The following is an 18,945-nucleotide window of genomic DNA, read 5'->3' on the forward strand; positions in this document are numbered from 1 at the left end:
AGATCCAATTTGCTTCACCTTTGCTAATATTCCCTCTCTCTCCCTGCATGCACTCCCGGGAGCAGGGTCCTGGGCCTTCCCTCCCTCTGTAGGCCCTTTCTCTCTGTCCTCAGTGGGCCTGGAGCTCTGTGCTCCCTGCCTCCCCCACAAGGATCCTCTCCCCGTGGCCCAGGGTCCTGTCTCTTTCATCAATCAGCCTCTCTCCCTCACCTTTCCATCATGTTAGCTTCGGTTGATTTAACCAGAAAACAACCCCCAGAATTTAATTCCATGGACCTCCATTCCCATCTATATCAGCTCAGGGACGGTAGAGGCTGTGTAATGAGGGGGCGGTGAGGGGTGGGGAACTTGGCCTCCCACAGTCAGGGAAAAAAAAGAGAAAATCATATTGATTCCCCAATGACAGCCATCAATCTTTTCCTCCCGACGAGGGACCAGGGAGATAGGACTCAGGCCCAGCCAGCTCCAGGGCACTTGACTCCCAGGACTTTAAAGAGGAGGCTCTGCTCTTGGACAGCTGCCCTCTTCCAGTTTCTCCTGTGGAGCCGCTCCTGAGGCCGGTCACCTAAATCCTCATCCCCCTCCCTAGTGTATTCTGGATCCTACTCCCTTTATCTTGTTCCTACTATTTCCTTTGCGGGGTTTCTGATGCCAATGCAGTTACTCTCCTCTGTCTGGCTTATGTCTTAGTTGGAAGTTCTTCTTGCTGTCTAACTTCTGGCTGTATGGATAAAGAAAAGGAAAAATCATTTTCTAGAACTCTACTTAGACAGAGACATAGTACGTGCTTGAAAATCCTTAAAGAAAGGTGCTTGGGGAAACTATTAGTGTCATTTTAATACTTGAGACCAAGAGGGAAGGTTATAAAATGGTAGTGATTCAGCACCAGTATGGAAGCGGGCGGGGAGGCTGGAACTGAGGGACAAAGAGTGTTCAGAGTCAGAGGTTGCAACTAGGGGGTCCCTCTCCAGAACTGGCCTCCAGAAAGACTGACTTACAGAGGGAAGGTAGATGGCCAGAAGGACTTCCCAGCAGTGTCCCTTTTTCTAGAACTGAAGAAAAGGCAGCCCTCTCACCTGTTTTTCTGTTGGTCAAATGCCTTAGGAGCCATCTGCCCCAGAGATAGGCGCTGGATGCAAAGTACCCAGGGAGAGATGCTCCCCCCACCTTCACCCTCACCCCCTCAGAGGGGGGGCACACAGAGGGGGTGCAGGGCCGTGGTGCCACTGGCCCCCAAACAGTTAATGCTATTGTCTGAAAACCACATCGGCTCCCCTGGGAGCTTGGAGATCCTGCTCTCATTTTAAGTAACCCTAACTCAGCGTGTGATGAGCGAGGGGTCGCTGGGAGAGGAGCTCGCCAGAGGGAGCCGCTGGACAGAGCTGGAGCCCAACCGCCTGCTGCATGGAGGTAAGGGGCTCTGGTGGCAGGTCTGCCGCTGGAGCTGGCCCCTACCCCAACCCAGCTGTGGAGCCAGCAGTGGGGCAACTGGGAAGAGGAAAGTCAGGATATCTAGCACCGGGGGGAGATGGAGCTCGAGGGCCATGCTGAGAGGTGGCAGGCTCTTCTGTCTAGCTGTGGGCAGTCAGGGCAGAGGGAGGTGGAACCTCAGAGACACCAAAGGGCAGAATGGAAGCAAACTCTTCTCCCCAGGTCGGGTATTTCTGGGGTCAGAGTGGGCTTAGAGAGCAGGCAGGGTTCCTGGGTTAATGGGGTGGGGGCCGGCTCAGGGGGCTGAATGAATAAGATCTCCACCACCCCCTGCCCTGGGGTCTGCACACACAGGGGTCTGCATCTCAGCCAGACCACCGCTGCCACCTGAGTGGCTGAGGGCGGAGGGTAGTGGGTGAGCACTGACCCTGAGGCATGGGCTCTGAGCCTGGGAGCGGGAAAGGGCAGGGACGGGCAGAGGGCCCCCAGGGACGGGAGAGTGCGCTTGCTGCCATCTGAGCAGGTTGGGGTGAATTGAATGGAAACTTGTGATGGAGTGAAGGGGTTCTGCCCTTCTCACTCCTGAAATTCTTCCCAAAGAACCAGGTCCAGAAGTCTGAAGTCTGAGACCTTCAGTGTCCATGTCCTAGTGGGGTAGATGTAGGCTATATCGAGCTGGAGAGGCCGAGAGGGGCTCCTGGGGCAGGGAGATGTCCTGTTCCTCTCCCAGCCTCCTCCCCAATGAAGACAGGAGGAGGTTCACGCTCTAAGTCCCTTTCTAGCCCTGTTGGTGGGGGCGGGTGGCAATAGGGAAAGGGGCTGGAGCAGTGGATGGAGCCCCAGGATGGGATTGAGGGCTTAGTGGAAGTGGAAGTTAGGGTTCATGTTAAGATTAGGGTTGAGGGTAAGGCTGGATGTGGACACGAGGATTGAGTCAGAAGGCGTCAGAGGCCCTCTGTGGGTGAGAGTCCCGAGGATCCTGCCTGCGGGCCCCCGGCATTCCCAGTCTGGTTACTCAGCTGCTGCAGCCTGCCAGCTCACCCCAGCTCAGCATTCAGCCAGGAGCTTTCACTTCCTCTGGCCATTAAGTGCCTCAGCCACCTCAGCGCCTGCTGGAGGGGATTTCTAGTCCCTGGGTGCCGGACCAATGGGAGGATGGGGGTGTCCAGGCAAGGGGATCCCCTGGGGCACAGCTGATGGGAATGAGATGAAAGGAGCCCATGCTGAGGTTATTAGTCAGGGAGGGAGCAAGGGAAGCGGGAGGGCCCTGGGTAGGAAGCAGGAGAGACTGAGGGGCAAGGAAACCAACCAACCAGGGTAGGGGTGGCAGGGAGGCCTGGGTTCAGTTTCCAGTTCTGCAGCATGGGTGAGGAATTCAGGAAGATGAGACAGAAACCGAGTGAGAAAATAGAAGGTGACAATGAGAGACAGTGAGAGAGACAGCAACGGAGGGCTTCTTGGGAAGGGAGGCAGGGACCTCTCTTGGAGAAGGGAAAGGGGCTTAGGGGAGGCCAGATAGACACCTGTGATTTATAGATATGAGACACAAAGACAGAAATGGAAACTGAGAATTGAAAGGATGGACAATGCAGAGAAAAGAAAGTAAATAATGGGGGGAAATAAGATTAAGATGAGGGTTGGGCCAGGCAGTAGAAAGAAAGAAAGAAGAATTAGGCTGGGAGGGAAGAGGAGAGAAACTGTAATAAAGGACGAATAAGTTGGAGATTAAAAGGTCAAACTTAGTGAAACAGAGACCAGGAAAGGCCAGGCAGAGCGAGGGTCTCCTGACCCCCCCAGGTCCTACCTCCTGGTCCCTGGGTCTCTGAGGACTATGTGACTTCCCAGTGACTTTCTGACAGGTCTGGGGGTAGAGCAGGGGAGTGTCTGGATTTGGATTTCTACTCCATTGAGCTGCACAAGCCTTTTAAATCCCAAGGCCCCCCCCCCCCCCAGGGACCCCGTGGGGGGATGGGAGGGTTGGGGTGTGGGAGTGTATTCAAAGGGCGGGGACTAGGGGGGTTGGGCAGAGAACTGAGACCTAGCAATGGGGCAGTAAGTGGGGGGCTGGGCTGGGACTGGGGAGGCGGAAGAAAGGTGTGACTCAGGGGAGGGTGGAGAGGGGAGTGCCTGTCCCGGTAGATGGGCCAGGGCCTGAGGGGCTGAGGCTGTTGGAGGGAAAGTGGTGTACAGCCAACAGAGTCCCCACCACGGAAGCATTAAGAAGGGGTACTCTGCCCCAGACATGGGCTCTTTGGCAGGAGGGATGACAGGCCTTCAGGGTCTCAGTGAGGAAAGGACATTTACCCTTGTCCCCCCACCCCCAAAAATCCCCCAGAGGTGATTGGCTTTGCCCTTCCCTGGCCATAGCCGGCTTGCTCTCCTACTTAAGCAGCTTTAGCTAATAGGGTTAGGGGAGGTCGCAGGACTCACCGCTCTCCACTTGTGGCTGAAATCAAGGCAAGTGACCAGAGGCTTCCTAATCAGATCTGCCCGTGTGGTGGAGGGGCGGGGGCTGCACAGCGCTAATAGACATGAACTAGCACCCTCCTTCCAGCCCCACCCCGCCGCAACCTTCTGTGTCTCCACTGTCGTCCCCGGACTGGTTTCTCAATTCCAACCTTTCAGTCCCTCCGGCCACCTCTAGACCTCACTTGTGTCCACGCTGCTGATTTCTCTGATTCACTCCTTCTCGCTGAGCCCTGCCCCGTCTCTTTCGCTTGCTTTTGTTTCTATAAACAGTCCCAGTTTCCCCACGGAGCCACCGCCAAGCAGTCTTGCTGTCTGCAGTCCACCAGATTATTGGGTCGTTCCGCTCAGAAGGCCGGTCACATAGCACCTTCCCTTCTTCTCTGCTTTGCGTAGCTGTAATGGTTGGTTTTAAACTCCCCCACTTTATATGTATGTGATTCTGGAAGTGTCCCTATCATCTGTTCTCTGGCTTCCTGGGTCCTCCGCTGATAATTTTTCTGGCAAAAGCTCACACCGTGGATTAGACTGGAGCCCCTACTTCAGAACCTGGGGCCTCCCGCCAGCCTCGTCTCTTGGCTCCAGAGTTTCATCCTCAACTTTCCTACCCTGATTGACTGATTACAGCTCAGAGCCTGCAGTCAGACAGACCTGTTCCCAGCCGGCTTCGCCACTTGACTGGGATCTTATGCAAGTCTTTTAATCTTTAGAGCCTCAATTTCCTGGGTTTGCAAAATGGAGATGGTAACCACCTCAAATGGTTATTATGAAGACTCAGTGAAGTAACATGGAAAAAAATAAGCTGAATCCATTGTTGGTAGACGATGGGGACCCATTTCTTATTAACTAAACTCTGAAGAAAGGCAGAATCTGCTTTGGACATTGCTTTGGCTCCAAGTCCAAGCTTCAGGCTTACTCCCTATTGGTTCTCTCGATTGCTCTTATTAAATAATGACCTAAACCCTACATGTGTTATAAGGAACACTTATACTGGCCAAGGTGATTCATCATACTATTGGTAATCAGAATGACAGTGAGGATGACAATGATAATCGCTTGCTGCTATATCCCTTTAAGAAGGAAAAAGTATATAAGAGAGTCGCTCTGATCATTCAAGATTGGGTTATGATCCTTTTTGATTTATGGTTCTCAATACTCGTTCTCTTGGGTCACTGCACAGATCCTGGTTTGGGGGCTGTGCGGAGCTGTTAGCGCTGCCACAAGACTTTATAATACAAAAGGGGGGAAAGGGTTGGGGCTGGGGTTTGAAGGGACACAGGGAAACTACTACTCCCCCACCCCCACATCCCGGGCCCCAGCCCGGGGAGCATCACCACCAGCGTGTAGGTTTAAATGCAACTCAGAGACTTAGGGCTAAACAGCAAGAACAGTTCTTGAACATGAAGGTAGAATTAGAATCCAAGCCTCTCGGAGTGTTCCCCAGGGTCAGATTGGGGCTCACACAGAAAAGGAAGGCCTTGAGGGGAAATGATTAGCCTTTCAGGCAGCAAGGATTTCCACTTCCAGATCCGGTGGGGAGCTCCTCAGGAACCGAGGACCCACAAGAGATGCTCACAAATATAGGAGAAACCAGGGAGAAACTGCAGCATCCGGGTTAACCTGGCCGACTCATGCCACTTCAGCTTTTTATTAGGGTTTTTTCCCCTTGGATGCCAGGGGAAACAATGTGGGTAGGTTACTAGGTGGCCCTTGAATTTAGGGTTTGCATTTTTAGTGCTATATAACCTTAGACAAGTTACTCAACCCCTCTGAGCTGCATCTGGTCTGATGCTTGAATGAAGTTTCGGAGATGTCAGTTGCTCAGCATAGTACAGAGCACCCTGTGTGCTGGGGGGCAGGGGGGCAACCAGACCCTAAATCTACCATCCAGGTCTCAAGTCTTCCAGTCTGGCAAAAAAACCCACAAAACACCTTCAGTCCACACAGGCCCCGGCACCCATCACAGTAATTCTGCCTTCTTTCTCCAAAAGGAATAGTGTCTCACAGCAGCACCCTGTTTTCCCGCACACCTCCCTCAGGTGAGGTGGAAGAGATCCCCCTGGGTGTGGAGGTTACACGAAGGAGAAACTTCCAATGACCAGGGTAGGAAAGGAGGGTGGGGGAGGAGGGGGGCACCTTCTTTAGAAAAAGACCCCAGAAAGTCAGTGATCAGTTAGAGACAGAGGGACAGGAAGGGAACCGACTCCCAGAGGCAGGGTGGTCAGGGCCCTCTCTGACACGCCTCCCTTCATTTCCAGAGATGCTCTCTGCCCGGGTCAGACAGGTTCCCCCAGGAGCACTTGCCCCAGTGGGTTGTTGGTTTGTCAGTTAATCTTCCTGGAAAGGGAGAGTAAGAGACCCCATGACCTCTTGGGATGGGGTGGAGAGTAGCGGGGTTCACAACCTGCGGTGTCTGGGATTCCTTGACTTTTTAACACCCACAGTTCTTTCTGCTGTATCCCTGGGTTCTGGCCACTCCAAGTCCAGTCCAAAGACCAGCAGAGTGGCAGCACCAAGGAACTTGCTAGAAGTTCAGAGCCTCTGCTTCCACTGGAGCAACAGAACCAGAATCTGCACTTTAAAGAGTATGTCAGAGCTGAGACACACTGCCATATGTGGCTTTCCAGAAGTCCTAAGGCTGCACCAGCTGTGAGGGGCACTCGGAGCAAGAGTCACCAGCTAAACTCCATGTGTCACGTGACTTTCCCTCTCTCAGCCCCCAGTCAAACCCTCACCTGCTCTTCAAGCCCCACAGCCTATTAGGTTCCACTGAGACTAGAGGACCCCAACTTTATCAGAGATGGAAACCAGAACCCACCCAGCTCATGTGAGCTGGCCCCCTGTTTATTAGTGGTCCTGATATTTGGGGAACTCCCTGGCACCCACCAACCCCAGGAGCAGGCCCTGCAGCCTGAGTCGCCATGGCAGCCCCTCCATCCCTACCCATTCCTTCTGCCTATAGCTTCATCCTCCATGAGCGATGGTGGAAACAAGTCTCTTACACCACCCTCTACCCCATCTAGAAGACTGTGGGGCCTATTCAGCTTCTCTCTTCCCTTTGCCTGTGTCAGGCAAATTTCTCTCAATGGAGTGCATTCCCCAATCTCTTCCCCTTCTCCTCTCCCTTCCCCTGCTGAACTGAGAACCAGCAAGATTTCCCTCCAGGCCTGTCAGCAACAGAGCAAGTCTTTGCAGAGCCTGTGTGAGCACCCAGCCAGGGTGGGCTCCAGGGTCAGCAGTGAGCAAGAGCCCAGGGCTCCTGACCCCCCACAGCGACGCTCTGAGGGACAGACAAGCAAGCAAGGAGTAACGACAAGTTCGTTTGCTTTCACCGAATCTGTCCACAGTCATGTCTGGAGCCCTGCTGACCCACTCTGGGCACTCTGTTAGGCACTCTGGGCTCCTGGGTGAAAAATGCAGAATCTCTGCTCTTCTCAAGTGTAAAATTGTCCTGTGCCCTAAAGAGGTGTGGGTGTGAGCACCTGCCAATTCCTCCTTGTCATGGTTTAGAAAAAGCCGATGATTAATTACATTTTCTCTTGTTTTCTCTTGGGAAAAACACCAATCCCATTAAGCCCTGAGAAGGGAGCTCATTCTCTGTCTAAATCCCCCAGCAGGGGCAGGATAGAGGACCCCGTCACATTTGTCCCCATCTCTATAAGTGGCTCGTCCCCAGCCCCAGTCCTGACTTAGCCCTTGGCCAGCAGCGGTCCCCGGAGGAAGCTGGGCCCTGCCTTGGGAGCAGGGGGAGACTTCCTGCCTCAGACCTCATTCCCGTTCCTCAGTCTCCCTTTTCTCCCTTCATGCCTTCCCTCTTCTTTGTTCCTTGCTTCTTTGCCTCCCTCTTCCCTCTCTTTTTCACCTCCCTCTCCCCTGCCTTTTTTCCCTTCCTCCTAAGTGGTGGCCATTTCTCCCAGAGGCCTAGACACAGCCCTGGCTCCCCCAGAGTGGAACATGCACTGCGGCTGCTTGTCCGAGGGCATCCCTCCCATCGCCAGCAGCTCCTGGATCTCAGGTGAGCCCCTGCAGGCCTCCTGCCCACACACCTGCTAAGCAGTGCCAGCAAAGCAGTGCCACACTCACACTCCCTCTCCAACCCAGGCTTGGCCTTCCCTGACTGGGCCTACAAAGCCGAGTCCTCGCCCGGCTCCCGGCAGATCCAGCTGTGGCACTTCATCCTAGAGCTGCTGCAGAAGGAGGAGTTCCGCCATGTCATCGCCTGGCAGCAGGGAGAGTACGGGGAATTTGTCATCAAGGATCCAGATGAGGTGGCCCGCCTCTGGGGCCGCAGGAAGTGCAAACCACAGATGAATTATGACAAGCTGAGCCGGGCCCTCAGGTGAGAGGAGGCAGCCAAGGTGGCCAGAGAGGGCAGAGTTCAAAGGCAAGGGCTGTGGTTTCTGATTCCCGATCCAATTCCCGCCCCTCCACGCCTTGGGAAATGCTCCCACATGTGGTAAGAAGCCTAGTGGTTCCACAGAAATGGCTCGGGTTCGTCTGGCTGGCCTGCGAGGGAGGTGTGGGTGGGACTCTCACTCCGTTCCCTGCCCATGGGGCCAACTCTCTGTTCTCAACCTGGGGTCTCCAGATATTACTACAACAAGAGGATTCTGCACAAGACCAAAGGCAAAAGGTTCACTTACAAGTTCAACTTCAGCAAGCTCATCGTTGTCAACTATCCTCTGTGGGAGGTGCGGGCACCGCCCTCCCCCCACTTGCTGCTGGGCACCCCTGCCCTGTTCCGGCCAGCCCTGGTACCTGTGGGAGCACAGAGTGAGGTAGGCAAAAAGGCAGCCCCGCCCCTCCATCTCCAGGAGCATCAGCCTCCAATGTTCTTGTCCCCCTGCATCCTAGCCCCCCCCCCCCCCGCCCCAGTGTCCCTGGGGCAGGAAGGAGGTGTTGATCCGAATAACCCCTGAGTGTTTAATGATCCCACTCTGAGAAGAGGCCTCCTTCTGTGCTAGGCACCATCCTTCCATGATCTAACCACCATTCCGAGCACATTTCGTTGTTTAACCACTGGTTACTGAAAGCTGTATGCAGTACACAGCACACGCCGGGGAGCCTGTCCCCCACACCTGCTTCTCCTTGCCCACAGCTCCTGCACAGCATGCTGTTCACCCACCAGGCCCTGGTGGAGCAGTGGTCGGCACAGCGGCCCCGAGGACCCCCTGAGATCTCTGGAGAGAAGAAAGGGAGCAGCAGCAGTGTCCACCGTGCGTGCTTGGGATGAGGGAGGGCCCGGGGAGTCTCAAACAGAGGAGGGAGAACCCTCCTGGCTGAGCACAGGGGTGAGGGTGCCTCAGACAAGGGACAATACAAGTCATTCATTCGCTCAACAAACATTTATTGGGCACCAGCTATTTATTAGGTGTGGGGGCTCCAAGATGAAAAATGGCCCTCAAGATGTTCAGAAACTAGTGGGGAACAGAGCTGGGAAGACAGTCAGTGAACACTACTAAGATTTGGGGAGACGCCAGTCCTCAGGGGAGCGCCTGCTGGAGAAGGTTGTCCTGAGCAGGAGAGCAGTGGAGGAAGTTGCCCAGGCCGAGGGAGCAGTGTTAGTAAAACACGACCTGGAGAACTGCCAGCCGCTCCCCAGTCAGAGCAAGGAAGGGTGAGAGATGAGGTTGGCAAGACAAACAGGTGTTTGCCTCAGAAGCCATGCTAAGGGGTTGGACTGTACTGAACCGAACGGGCAGGAGGGCCCAGGCAGGAGAGGCATGCTCAGACTTATTTTACAAAGTTGCCTTGGTGTGTATAGAGAATTTGGGTTGGAGGAGGTATAAGACCAGTGTTGGGAGATTTTCTAAGATAATCCAGGCAGAAGAAGATGGGACCATAACCAAGGCTAGGGCCATGGAAGAGGAGGCTCAACTGAAGACAGACAGGGGAGATAAAGTCTACTCACTCTCTCACTCACCCACTCACTCATTTCTTCTTTCAACAGCTATGTGATCACCTCCTATTTCATATCCAGGCACTGTCCTAGAGCTGGGCGTGCCAGTGTGAGCAAGACTCCTTCATGGAGCTGGTGAGCAAGAGAAGGGATGCAGACATTCACTTAATAATCCTATAAATAGGTCCTCCCTGGTGGCCTAGGGGTTAAGTCTCAGTGATAATCACCACTGCAGCACGAGTTCAATCCCCGCCAGGGAGCTGACCCACATGGCACTGCAGACCTCTCCTGTCCCACCTGCTGCTCCCCTCAGCAGTGTATTTCAGTTGATCCACCTGTTCTGCTGCCCACTCTGTCTATGGTGAATGAATACTCTCACCCCGCACCTCTGGCCTAAACCCCAGTTCTTATATGCATAAATAAATAAAAATAAATCTTAAAAAAATAATCCTACAAATAAATATGTGGCAATAGCTGCGCTAACTGCTGAGCAGCTCAGGGTGCAGAAAGCAGCCTGGGAGACTTCCTTGACAGTGACATTTGAGCTGAGACCCAAAATATGAAGAGAGGTCAGCTGGGTTCAAAGATAAGGAGGAGAGCATGGCAAGCAGAGAGAACTGCATGTACAAAGGCCCTGAGACAGGCAAGTGCAACAGGAGGAAAGCCAATGTGGCAATACATGGTTTAAGGACTGAGAAGGTGCACAGCCCAGTTGTTATAGGACTAAAAGCTGGGAAGGGACAAAATCAGATTTTCTGTGAAAAAGATCACAGAAATACTTGACAAACCCAGGTTCTGATGCAGAGACCCAAGGCTATCCTCCAGGCAACTTCATGGAATAAGGGACCCTAAGCCATAGGCTAGACCCCATGCAGCCTGCAGCTCCCGTCCCCCCACTCAGTGAATGAAAAGTGCCTGACTCTGGGCCCAAGAATTGCAGGGAGGGCAACCAAGCCTAGGAGTAGGAGACCAGGGCCTGCTGGGACTCGCGGCCACCAGACTGGCAACCTGGAGCTAAACAGCACCTGAACAAGCCCTCCTGTTCTTCCTCCACCGCTCACCCGACAGCTCTGGGAATGCCTTGGGCTCAGAGCTGCTCCTTTTGGGAAGCTATGAGAAAAAGTGTTTCTGGGGGAGCCCCAGCTTCAAGGGCTCTTTGGCCCCTCCCTTCAGGAGCACATGCACTCCCCCAAGCCCCTCCCGGGGCTTTGCTTGGGCTCCACAGGCCATCAAGGAGATTTAGGTCACCGGAAGGCCTGTCCCACTTCTGGCTGGAATTCCAGAGACTGTGCCAACCTCACCTCCACTGTCACTCAGGGCATTTGGTGCCAAGAGAGGAAGCTGCTTCTGGGCGAAAGGGTGGCCTGGCCTGAGAGCCAGAGGCAGGAAGAGCAGGCCAGGGCTGCAAGGGTGGGAGAGGGGCAGGAGGACTCTTGGCCATCTCCTCCGTATGCCCAGCCAGCTGCAGTCTCCAGGAGTGACACAGCCCTGACCACAGGACCCCCGGGGACAAAACCTTCCTTGGGAGGGAGGGGGCGGCAACAGTCTTCTTCATAGCATGCAAGGACCAAGGGAAAGGCTGTGACCCAAGAGAGGGTATACTCTTCAGGGTTCTCCATGCTTTTCCATGGAGAAATCATTTTTACTACTTTCCCTTCAGGGGGAATATATCTGAAGATGCGGCTTTAGAAATTTTGCTCCTATCCAATAAATCAGGTGTATTAAGTCATAATTTGTTTTGCCAGTTTCATTAGCTATCATTCCCCCTATGTGACCCCATTTGGATGCTTGTTCTTTTCATTAAGTGAGGTGGGCTTGCTAAGAAAAATGTGCACTTGGAGTTAGGCTTTTTGAAATATGGAAAGTGGCATAAAGTTCTGTATAATCGCCCCCCCCCCCAGACCCCTGGCTGGGAGCCCTGATTGTAGTGTCCTGGTGGGGTGGGAGGAGGAGGCTGATTAGGCAGGACTGGAAGGAGGGCGGGCTTCCCGAAGAGTTTGGGTGAGAGACAGAAGGGAGGGGATGGACAGCTGGGGCTCACCCTCCATGGGGAAGGGGACAAGGGCTGGAGCCCACCCACATGCCCTGGGCCTCCCAGTTCTGCAGGTCCTGATTACCTGTGATGTCATATGGTCTCAGTAAGGAGAGGGGATTTTACAGAGGAAGAAACTAAGGCCTGAGACGCTAAATGACTAGCCCAAGGTCATACAAGCAGTTCTTTACCCAGCTGCAACTTGAGTTCTTTGCTGTAGGGACCAGGAGAGGAAAGAATGTATTCATTGAGTTGCAGCAAAGAATATCTTTATTCAGTCAGCACATTATTTTTTTTTTTAATAGAGGCATGCTTTATTTATTTGTTTGCTGGTTTGTTTGTTTGTTTTGTTTATACATGCACTGGGTACAGTCAGAAGCGCGGGAGGGTGAGAGAATTCACCAGAGCCAGAGCGGGGAGCAGAACAGGCAGAAGGACCGAAGTACACTGCTGAGGGGAGCAGCGGGGGGGGGGGGGCAGGAGAGGTCTGCGCGCCATGTGGGACCCTCCTCCGGTGGCCGGGGAGCAGCCGGGGATCGAACCGGCGCCGCAGAGGCCGCGGGCAGCTTCGCAACCCAGCGCTCAACCGCTGCGCCACCGGGGAGGCCCTCAGTCAGCACATTTTTATTGAGCACTTACTATGCACCGGCTGGACTGTATCGCAGGAGACTAAGACACACAACTCCTGCCATGGAGTTGGGGGCACAGACACTAGTGACACACATGAGCACCTGATTTTGAGTACAGATCCAAGAGGAAAGGCATCACCAAGGGCTCCCACCCAGGCTGGGAAGTACTGGGAGGCTCCCCCAGGAGGTGACATTTACCGGGGACCTGAATCCCAGCAGGGGAGAGAAAGCTTCCAGGAAGAGGAAGAAGAAATGGCAAGTGGAGGAAGAAGGGGGACACCAGGGAACAGAGGCACTCTCTGATCCTCTTCCTCTTTCTCTCTCTAGGACTTGACACCACCCCAGCCCCATGCCGCTTTGATTGTCATTTGAGGAGCCCCCAAGACAAGTTGCCCAGCTTTGCCTCTTTCACCCCTCCCCTGCCACCTCCTCTTCCCTCTGACTGGACCCGCCTCTCCGGGCCCTTCATGCCCCCACTCCCCACAGAGGGTCATTTCTTAGGGCCCTCCAAGCCAGATCCCTTATTCCCAGGACCTGGGTGCTCCCCAGGGCCCTGGCATTTTCCAGGGCTTCCTCTGTTGGCTGGGCTGGGACAGGGGGCTGTCGAGAGGCTCCAGCTCCTGACCTTCAGGTCTGAGGGGCTGGAAGAAGAGCCAAACCCCACAATGGAGGCAAAGGAGTACCTGGGTCCTGGGAAAGGCTTCTCTCCAGAAACCCAGGGACCCAAATCAGGGGAGGAGAGCCCTGTGTCCCCCAGTCTGGAGAACTTCAAAACAGTATGGCCTCTGGATCCTCCCTAACAGGGGAAGAAGATGTGAATGGTGGGAAGGGGTGGTCCCTCAATTGCTGTCTCTCTGCTTGTCTATCTCCCTCTGGCTCCACACCTGCCCTCTCCCCCCCACCCCCCACTGGAAGCAAGTTTAAATTGCAGGAGGATTTGAAGGGAGATAGACCCTAGGGTTTGGGGGCATTGCAGAGAAGGCAAGGTATGGGAATGGGGAAATCTGAGGCCTGTACCCACTGCCCCCAGTTGCTAATCAGATTAGGGAGACATTCTTAATCTCAACTGTTCTTGAGAGAGAAGAGAATAGGGCTTCCATCATTTGAAGAACCCCACACCTGCTCACATGAGGGGAACGAAGAGTCTAGAAGGGGAGGCAGGAGCTGTGTGGCCCCCTGAGTCTCAGGCAACTCCTTTCTCTCTGGACCCTGCGTCCCTCCTCCAGACTAAGGTCCCAGTTTCTCTCCTGCCTCTCCGTGTTCTTCCAGCCCATTTCTCTGAGTTTCGTGACCCTGGGAACTGGTGTCCTCTGCAGTCATTTCCTTCTCCATGTTCCCAAAACCCAAGCCAGTGGGCAGGAGGGATAATCCCTGAGCTTGTCCCACCCTACATAGACCATGAATAAAATGCACTTGGCAAACTGGTTTCTGTCAGCTGACTGCCTTCTGCTTGGTCCTGCTGCCCTCCCATTTGGCCTGAAGCCAAACACCACCCAAGATTCCCCCCAGGAAAATGTGAGAGGGGGATGGGCGGGTGGCCAGGGGTCTGAGGCAGAAATGGAAATCAAGCCAGCCCACATTTCCCACTGCTCTGGCCTCCCAGAGAAAACCGGAAGACACTGTGGCCAAGTGGGAAAACAGCCTTGAGGAAAGAACCAGCAGGGTCTTGACAGAAAGACCGGCATATCCCTCCCTGACCTCTAAGCAGAATTCTCAGGGGCTGGCAGTGAATAAGGGCATTGGCAGGGCCCCCTCTTTCTTTGTCCCCAGGACCTAAGAATGACAAAGCTGACTTGAAGCACTGGGTGGCTGGGGGAGTGGGATGACTTGAGAGAAAGAGGGTCTTTGCCCAACTTAGGAAATGCCAACAGAGAAGGCTCCAGACACCAGAGTGACTGAACCACACTGCTCTGCTCTCCCTGGGCCATGAGTTTCAGGCCTACACTTTGTCTCCACTGCCTTTCTAGGACATAGAGGAAGAACTAAGGAGGCACAGAGGGTCCCTTTGTCTGTCCCTCAGCCCTGTCCTGCAGCAATCCAGAGGAAGTGTGCATCCCTTCTCCGGCTCCCGCCTCCCACCTCCCGGTGCTTTTGCTTCCTGCTGCCTCTCAGTCCTTCTTTATGGAAGTGAGAAAGGAATAGGGAAGAACAGACCCAGAGTAGAGCAGGCTCAGGGCCTCACCCCGCAGGAAGACTGAAATGAGCAAGGAACCCAGTCCCTGGGTTTCCAGACTCAGAACAGGCCAAGAGAAAGTGTCTATGAGTGTTCTTCATTTCAATCTCCCCACATCACCTGAGACACCAAATAGGGGGCTCCCAGAGTCTCTCCCAGGAGATCCCAGGGGCTGCGGTGAAAATTGCTTCTCACTAACTTCCAAAGCTGCAGACCCACCCCAGGCCCTGCAGGAAGGACACAGCCCAGCCGGGGACTTTCCCATCGCCCTGCCCATTTTGGGAAGACAAAGAGCCAGTGTTGTTGGCTCCAGCACAAGGAACTGGCCCATTGTCATGGGGCATGCGCCCAGTTCAGAGGAGGCCATAGGCCTCCATGATGGGGCCTCCCAGTGCCCCCTGCCTAACCCCTTCTCCTCTTCAGTGGTCTTGCTGTGATCCCCATGTTTCAGACAATGAACTAAGCGTTGTGGTCACTGTTATGAGACTTCCCAAGACCGAAGACTCAGCTCCAGAGAACATAAAACTGTGTTTAGACAGCAGATTCAGGGAGACAGAGTCCCTCTGCCTTGACACCACTGGCATTTGGGGCTGCATGGTTCTTTGTTAGTTGTTTGTTTGTTTTTTTTTTTTAAGATTTATTTATTTATACAAGAACCAGGGTACAGGCCAGATGCTCGGGAGGGTGAGAGGATTCACCAGAGACAAAGTGGGAAGCGGAACAGGCAGACTGACAAAATACACTGCTGAGGGGAGCAGCGGGGGAGACAACATAGGTCTGCTGTGCCATGTGGGTTTCTCCCTGGCTGGCCAGGATCGAACCTGCACTGCAGAAGCTGCGGACAGCCACACAGTGTGGCGCTCAACCGCCTGCACCACCAGGGAGGCCCTATTTTTGTTTTGTTTTTCTAAGATTTATTTATTTGGGCCTTCCCTGGTGGCGCAGCGGTTGAGCGCTGGGCTGAGAAGCTGCCCACAGCCTCTGCAGCGCCAGTTCAATCCCCGGCCACCAGCAAGGGTCCCACATGGCGCGACGACCTCTCCTGCCATGCCCGCTGCTCCTCTCAGCAGTGTATTTCATCATTCTGCCCGTTCTGTTCCCCGCTCTGGCTCTGGTGAATTCTCTCACCTTCCCTCGCTTCTGACTGTACCCAGTGCTTGTATAAATAAATAAATAAATCTTTAAAAAAAAAAAAGATTTATTTATTTATGCATACAAGAACTGAGGTACAGGCCAAGGTTTTGGGGGAGTGAGAGGATTCACCAGAGACAGAGTGGGGAGCAGAACAGACAGACTGACTGAAAACACTGCTGAGGGGAGCAGCGGGGGAGACAGGAGAGGTCTGCTGTGCCATGTGGGTATCTCCCTGGCGACCAGTGATTGAACTCGTGCTGCGGAGACTGCAGAGGCTGCGGATAGCTTGACAGTGCTGTGCTTAACCCCTTGCACCACCAGGGAGGCCCCATGGTTCTTTGTTATGGGGTCCTGTGCTGTGCTCTCAGAGGTTTAGTGCATCCCTGGCCCCAACACCAGCAGCACTGTCCTCATACAGGCAGTGATATTGTGAAATATCCCCGCGGGGGTGGGGGTGTTAAGGAAAAAAATTGTCCCGGGTTGAGAACCACTGAAGTGGAGAATGACTTCAGCAAGTCCAGATGTTCTGGCGAAGTGACCCAGGCACCAACAATGCAACCACTGGTTTCCACGTCTCAGGAGCGCCCTCTGGTGGCCAGAGCCAAAGGCAGCGCTCCAACACTCCGGGCTGGGTGGGTGGGGCCACTGGGCAGCTCCCGGGAGGGAGGGTGGGCTTTGGAGTGATCCTCGCTTGGAGGAAGCGAGTTGCAGGATAAAAGCATTTTATGAGAGCGCTCGTGTTTCAACCCCCTCTGCAAAAACACGGCCGTTCACCAAAGGAGCAACAGGTCTAAATGACAACAGACTGCAGTGGTGGGTTCCTCCGTCAGCCCCAGACATCACACCCTCCCGCTGCTCGTGACTGTCACCTCCACCTGGAGAGAACAACGAGCCGATGCCAACCTATTCCAGGAGCAGAGGGAACCCGCATGAGGCAGCAAAGTCAGTTCACTAGCAGCTCCCGCTGCGCCCTCAGCTGCATCTCACCAAAGACAGGAGTAGATGCACGCAGGGTTCAAACGCGTTTAGGCTTCGTCATTTTTAGACTCTGCAGGAGCCAGAGGGACCTTTGATTTAACAACATCATGTTCAACCCCTTCGTTTTACAGGCCCAGAGAGAAAAAAAGGTTTGTTCAAAATACACAATGTGCAGAAGAGTCGACTTAAGAACATGAATTTCCTCATGTTCTTCCATCTCACATGATCACTTGGCTTGAGAGTTTAAGAGGCCCTTAAAATTCCTTAAAATTAAAGTATATTATATTTTGAAAGGGAAAGTTTAAAAGTTATTCTTGTGTGGGTTTTTTTTAAAGATTTATTTTATTTATGCATACAAGAACTGGGGTTTAGGCCAGGTTGGGGGGGCAGGGTGAGAAGATTCACCAGAGACAGAGTGGGGAGCAGAACAGGCAGATTGACTGAAATACACTGCTGAGAGGATCAGCAGGTGAGTCAGGAGAGGTCTGCTGAGCCGTATGGGTATCTCCTTGGCCAGGGATCAAACTGGTGCTGTAGAAGCTGCGGACAACTTCATAGGTTACGTCTTAACCCCTTGTGCCACCAGGGAGGCCCCTATTCTTATGTGGTTTTTAATATAGGGATAGCAGAAAGTATGTTCCCATGGTGTGCACTCTGGCGTTTGGTGCATATTGCTGGCGGCTGTCCTCTGACTGATGTGTACTCGTGTGGCATCCCCATGGAGCTGGCGCTCGGGGGCAATGCAGCACACACTACAACGTGAGAAACGTTTTGAAGAGGCCTTGGAAATTTAAAAACAAAATAGTTAAGTGTTTGCCACACTCCTCATTGCACTGAGGAGAGTTCCTGCCTTCTCCCCTTTCTTGCCCAATGAGGATCCTAACCGAGGGGAGAGAAGAGTCAAGTACATGTTTTAGACACACACACACAACTCACAAACATTCCTTAAATGACAAGCATGTGGAAGACACCATGCTTCCAGTTTAGAGAGACAAGATACCTGCCCTTAGACACTGTCCACTATAATGTGTCATGAGCAGGACAGAAATCAGGGCCTTGGGTACAAAGGAGGAGAGTGTGAAAAGGGTTGGCTGGAGTCACTGGGACTTAGGGATCCTGAGGGGCTGAGACCAGAGTGCAGAAAGGCAAGCTCTCGTCACACCTAATTCAAACATAAATTTTGTTTGGTAGTAACCTACTTTATAATACCTAAAAGTAAATCTCAAGAAGTCACACATAATCCACAATCAGAGAAAGCCAGGCAATATATGTCGATGGCTTATAAAGTCACTAAAACACATATAAAATTCTGTGATCACTTCCTTCTTCCAATGTTATACAAACACTCACCCTGTGTTTGTAGTTAACACTGATCATCTTAGCCATGGCAGAAAATTCTGTCATGCTGATATGGCTTCTAACTGTTACCCTTTTGTTGTCTTTCAGGTTGTTTCTTATTATTTGCGTCATGGTTTCAAAACCTCTGCCCATAGTTGCAATCTCTCACTTTCCTTGAATTAACTCATTGAGATAAATTCTCAGGAGTGAAATACCTGGGTCAAAATTTGTGACATTTTAATGACTTTAGATGCATATTGCCCAACCGTCCTCCAAAGGGATTATAATATTTTTAAGGTCACATTAACACACCACTTCCTACGAGCCAGGCTCACAGTGCTTCCCATACGTGGACTCATCCAATACCCACAGTGGCCTTGGAGGAAGCCATTGTTATCCCATGATCTAGAGGAACACGCAGAGGCACAGCAAGGGAGACAGCCTACTGCAGGCCATGTTCCAGGCAGTGGTAGAAGCAGAGAGCAAGCCGAGCTCCATAGTCACGCCTCACTCTGGTCTGTGATGCCCACTGCAAAGAGAAGCCTCCCTGAGCACTCAGGAGAGTGCTTTCCCACCTTCCCCTGCGCTTGTTAGAAGGAACAAGCTGTTGCTTCTCGTTACTGGCTCCTGCGCTGCAGCTTTAGTAAATGGTGGGGGAAATAGAACATGTTTGTGTTCTTTGCTATTTGTAATGTGGACTCTTTTGCTTTATAGTTGGGAACAAGGACTACCTTATTAATAAAATATTTAAAAGATAGTTTAAATTTGTTCTATGGCCAGCTAAAGATGGAGGAGGAAATAGGGACAGGTGAGGAAAAAGGAAACAAAAGCAAGAGCTCTTCTGAAGGATTTGAGGAAAGGGGGA

General features: G+C 53.0%; 1 protein-coding gene across 1 annotated transcript; it reads left to right on the forward strand.

Annotated features, from left to right (window-relative positions):
* Positions 1–7,851: 7,851 nt before the first annotated feature.
* LOC311176271 (ETS translocation variant 3-like protein) lies at positions 7,852–13,257 on the forward strand (the record flags this gene model as incomplete). Its single annotated transcript, XM_084241606.1, is given in 5 exon segments — positions 7,852–7,921; positions 7,924–8,236; positions 8,486–8,675; positions 8,996–9,113; positions 12,785–13,257. Coding segments are annotated over 5 exon segments (1,164 nt in total).
* Positions 13,258–18,945: the final 5,688 nt, after the last annotated feature.

The sequence above is a fragment of the Talpa europaea genome (genome assembly GCF_964194135.1).
Source record: "Talpa europaea genome assembly, chromosome: 9".
Lineage (NCBI taxonomy): Eukaryota > Metazoa > Chordata > Mammalia > Eulipotyphla > Talpidae > Talpa > Talpa europaea.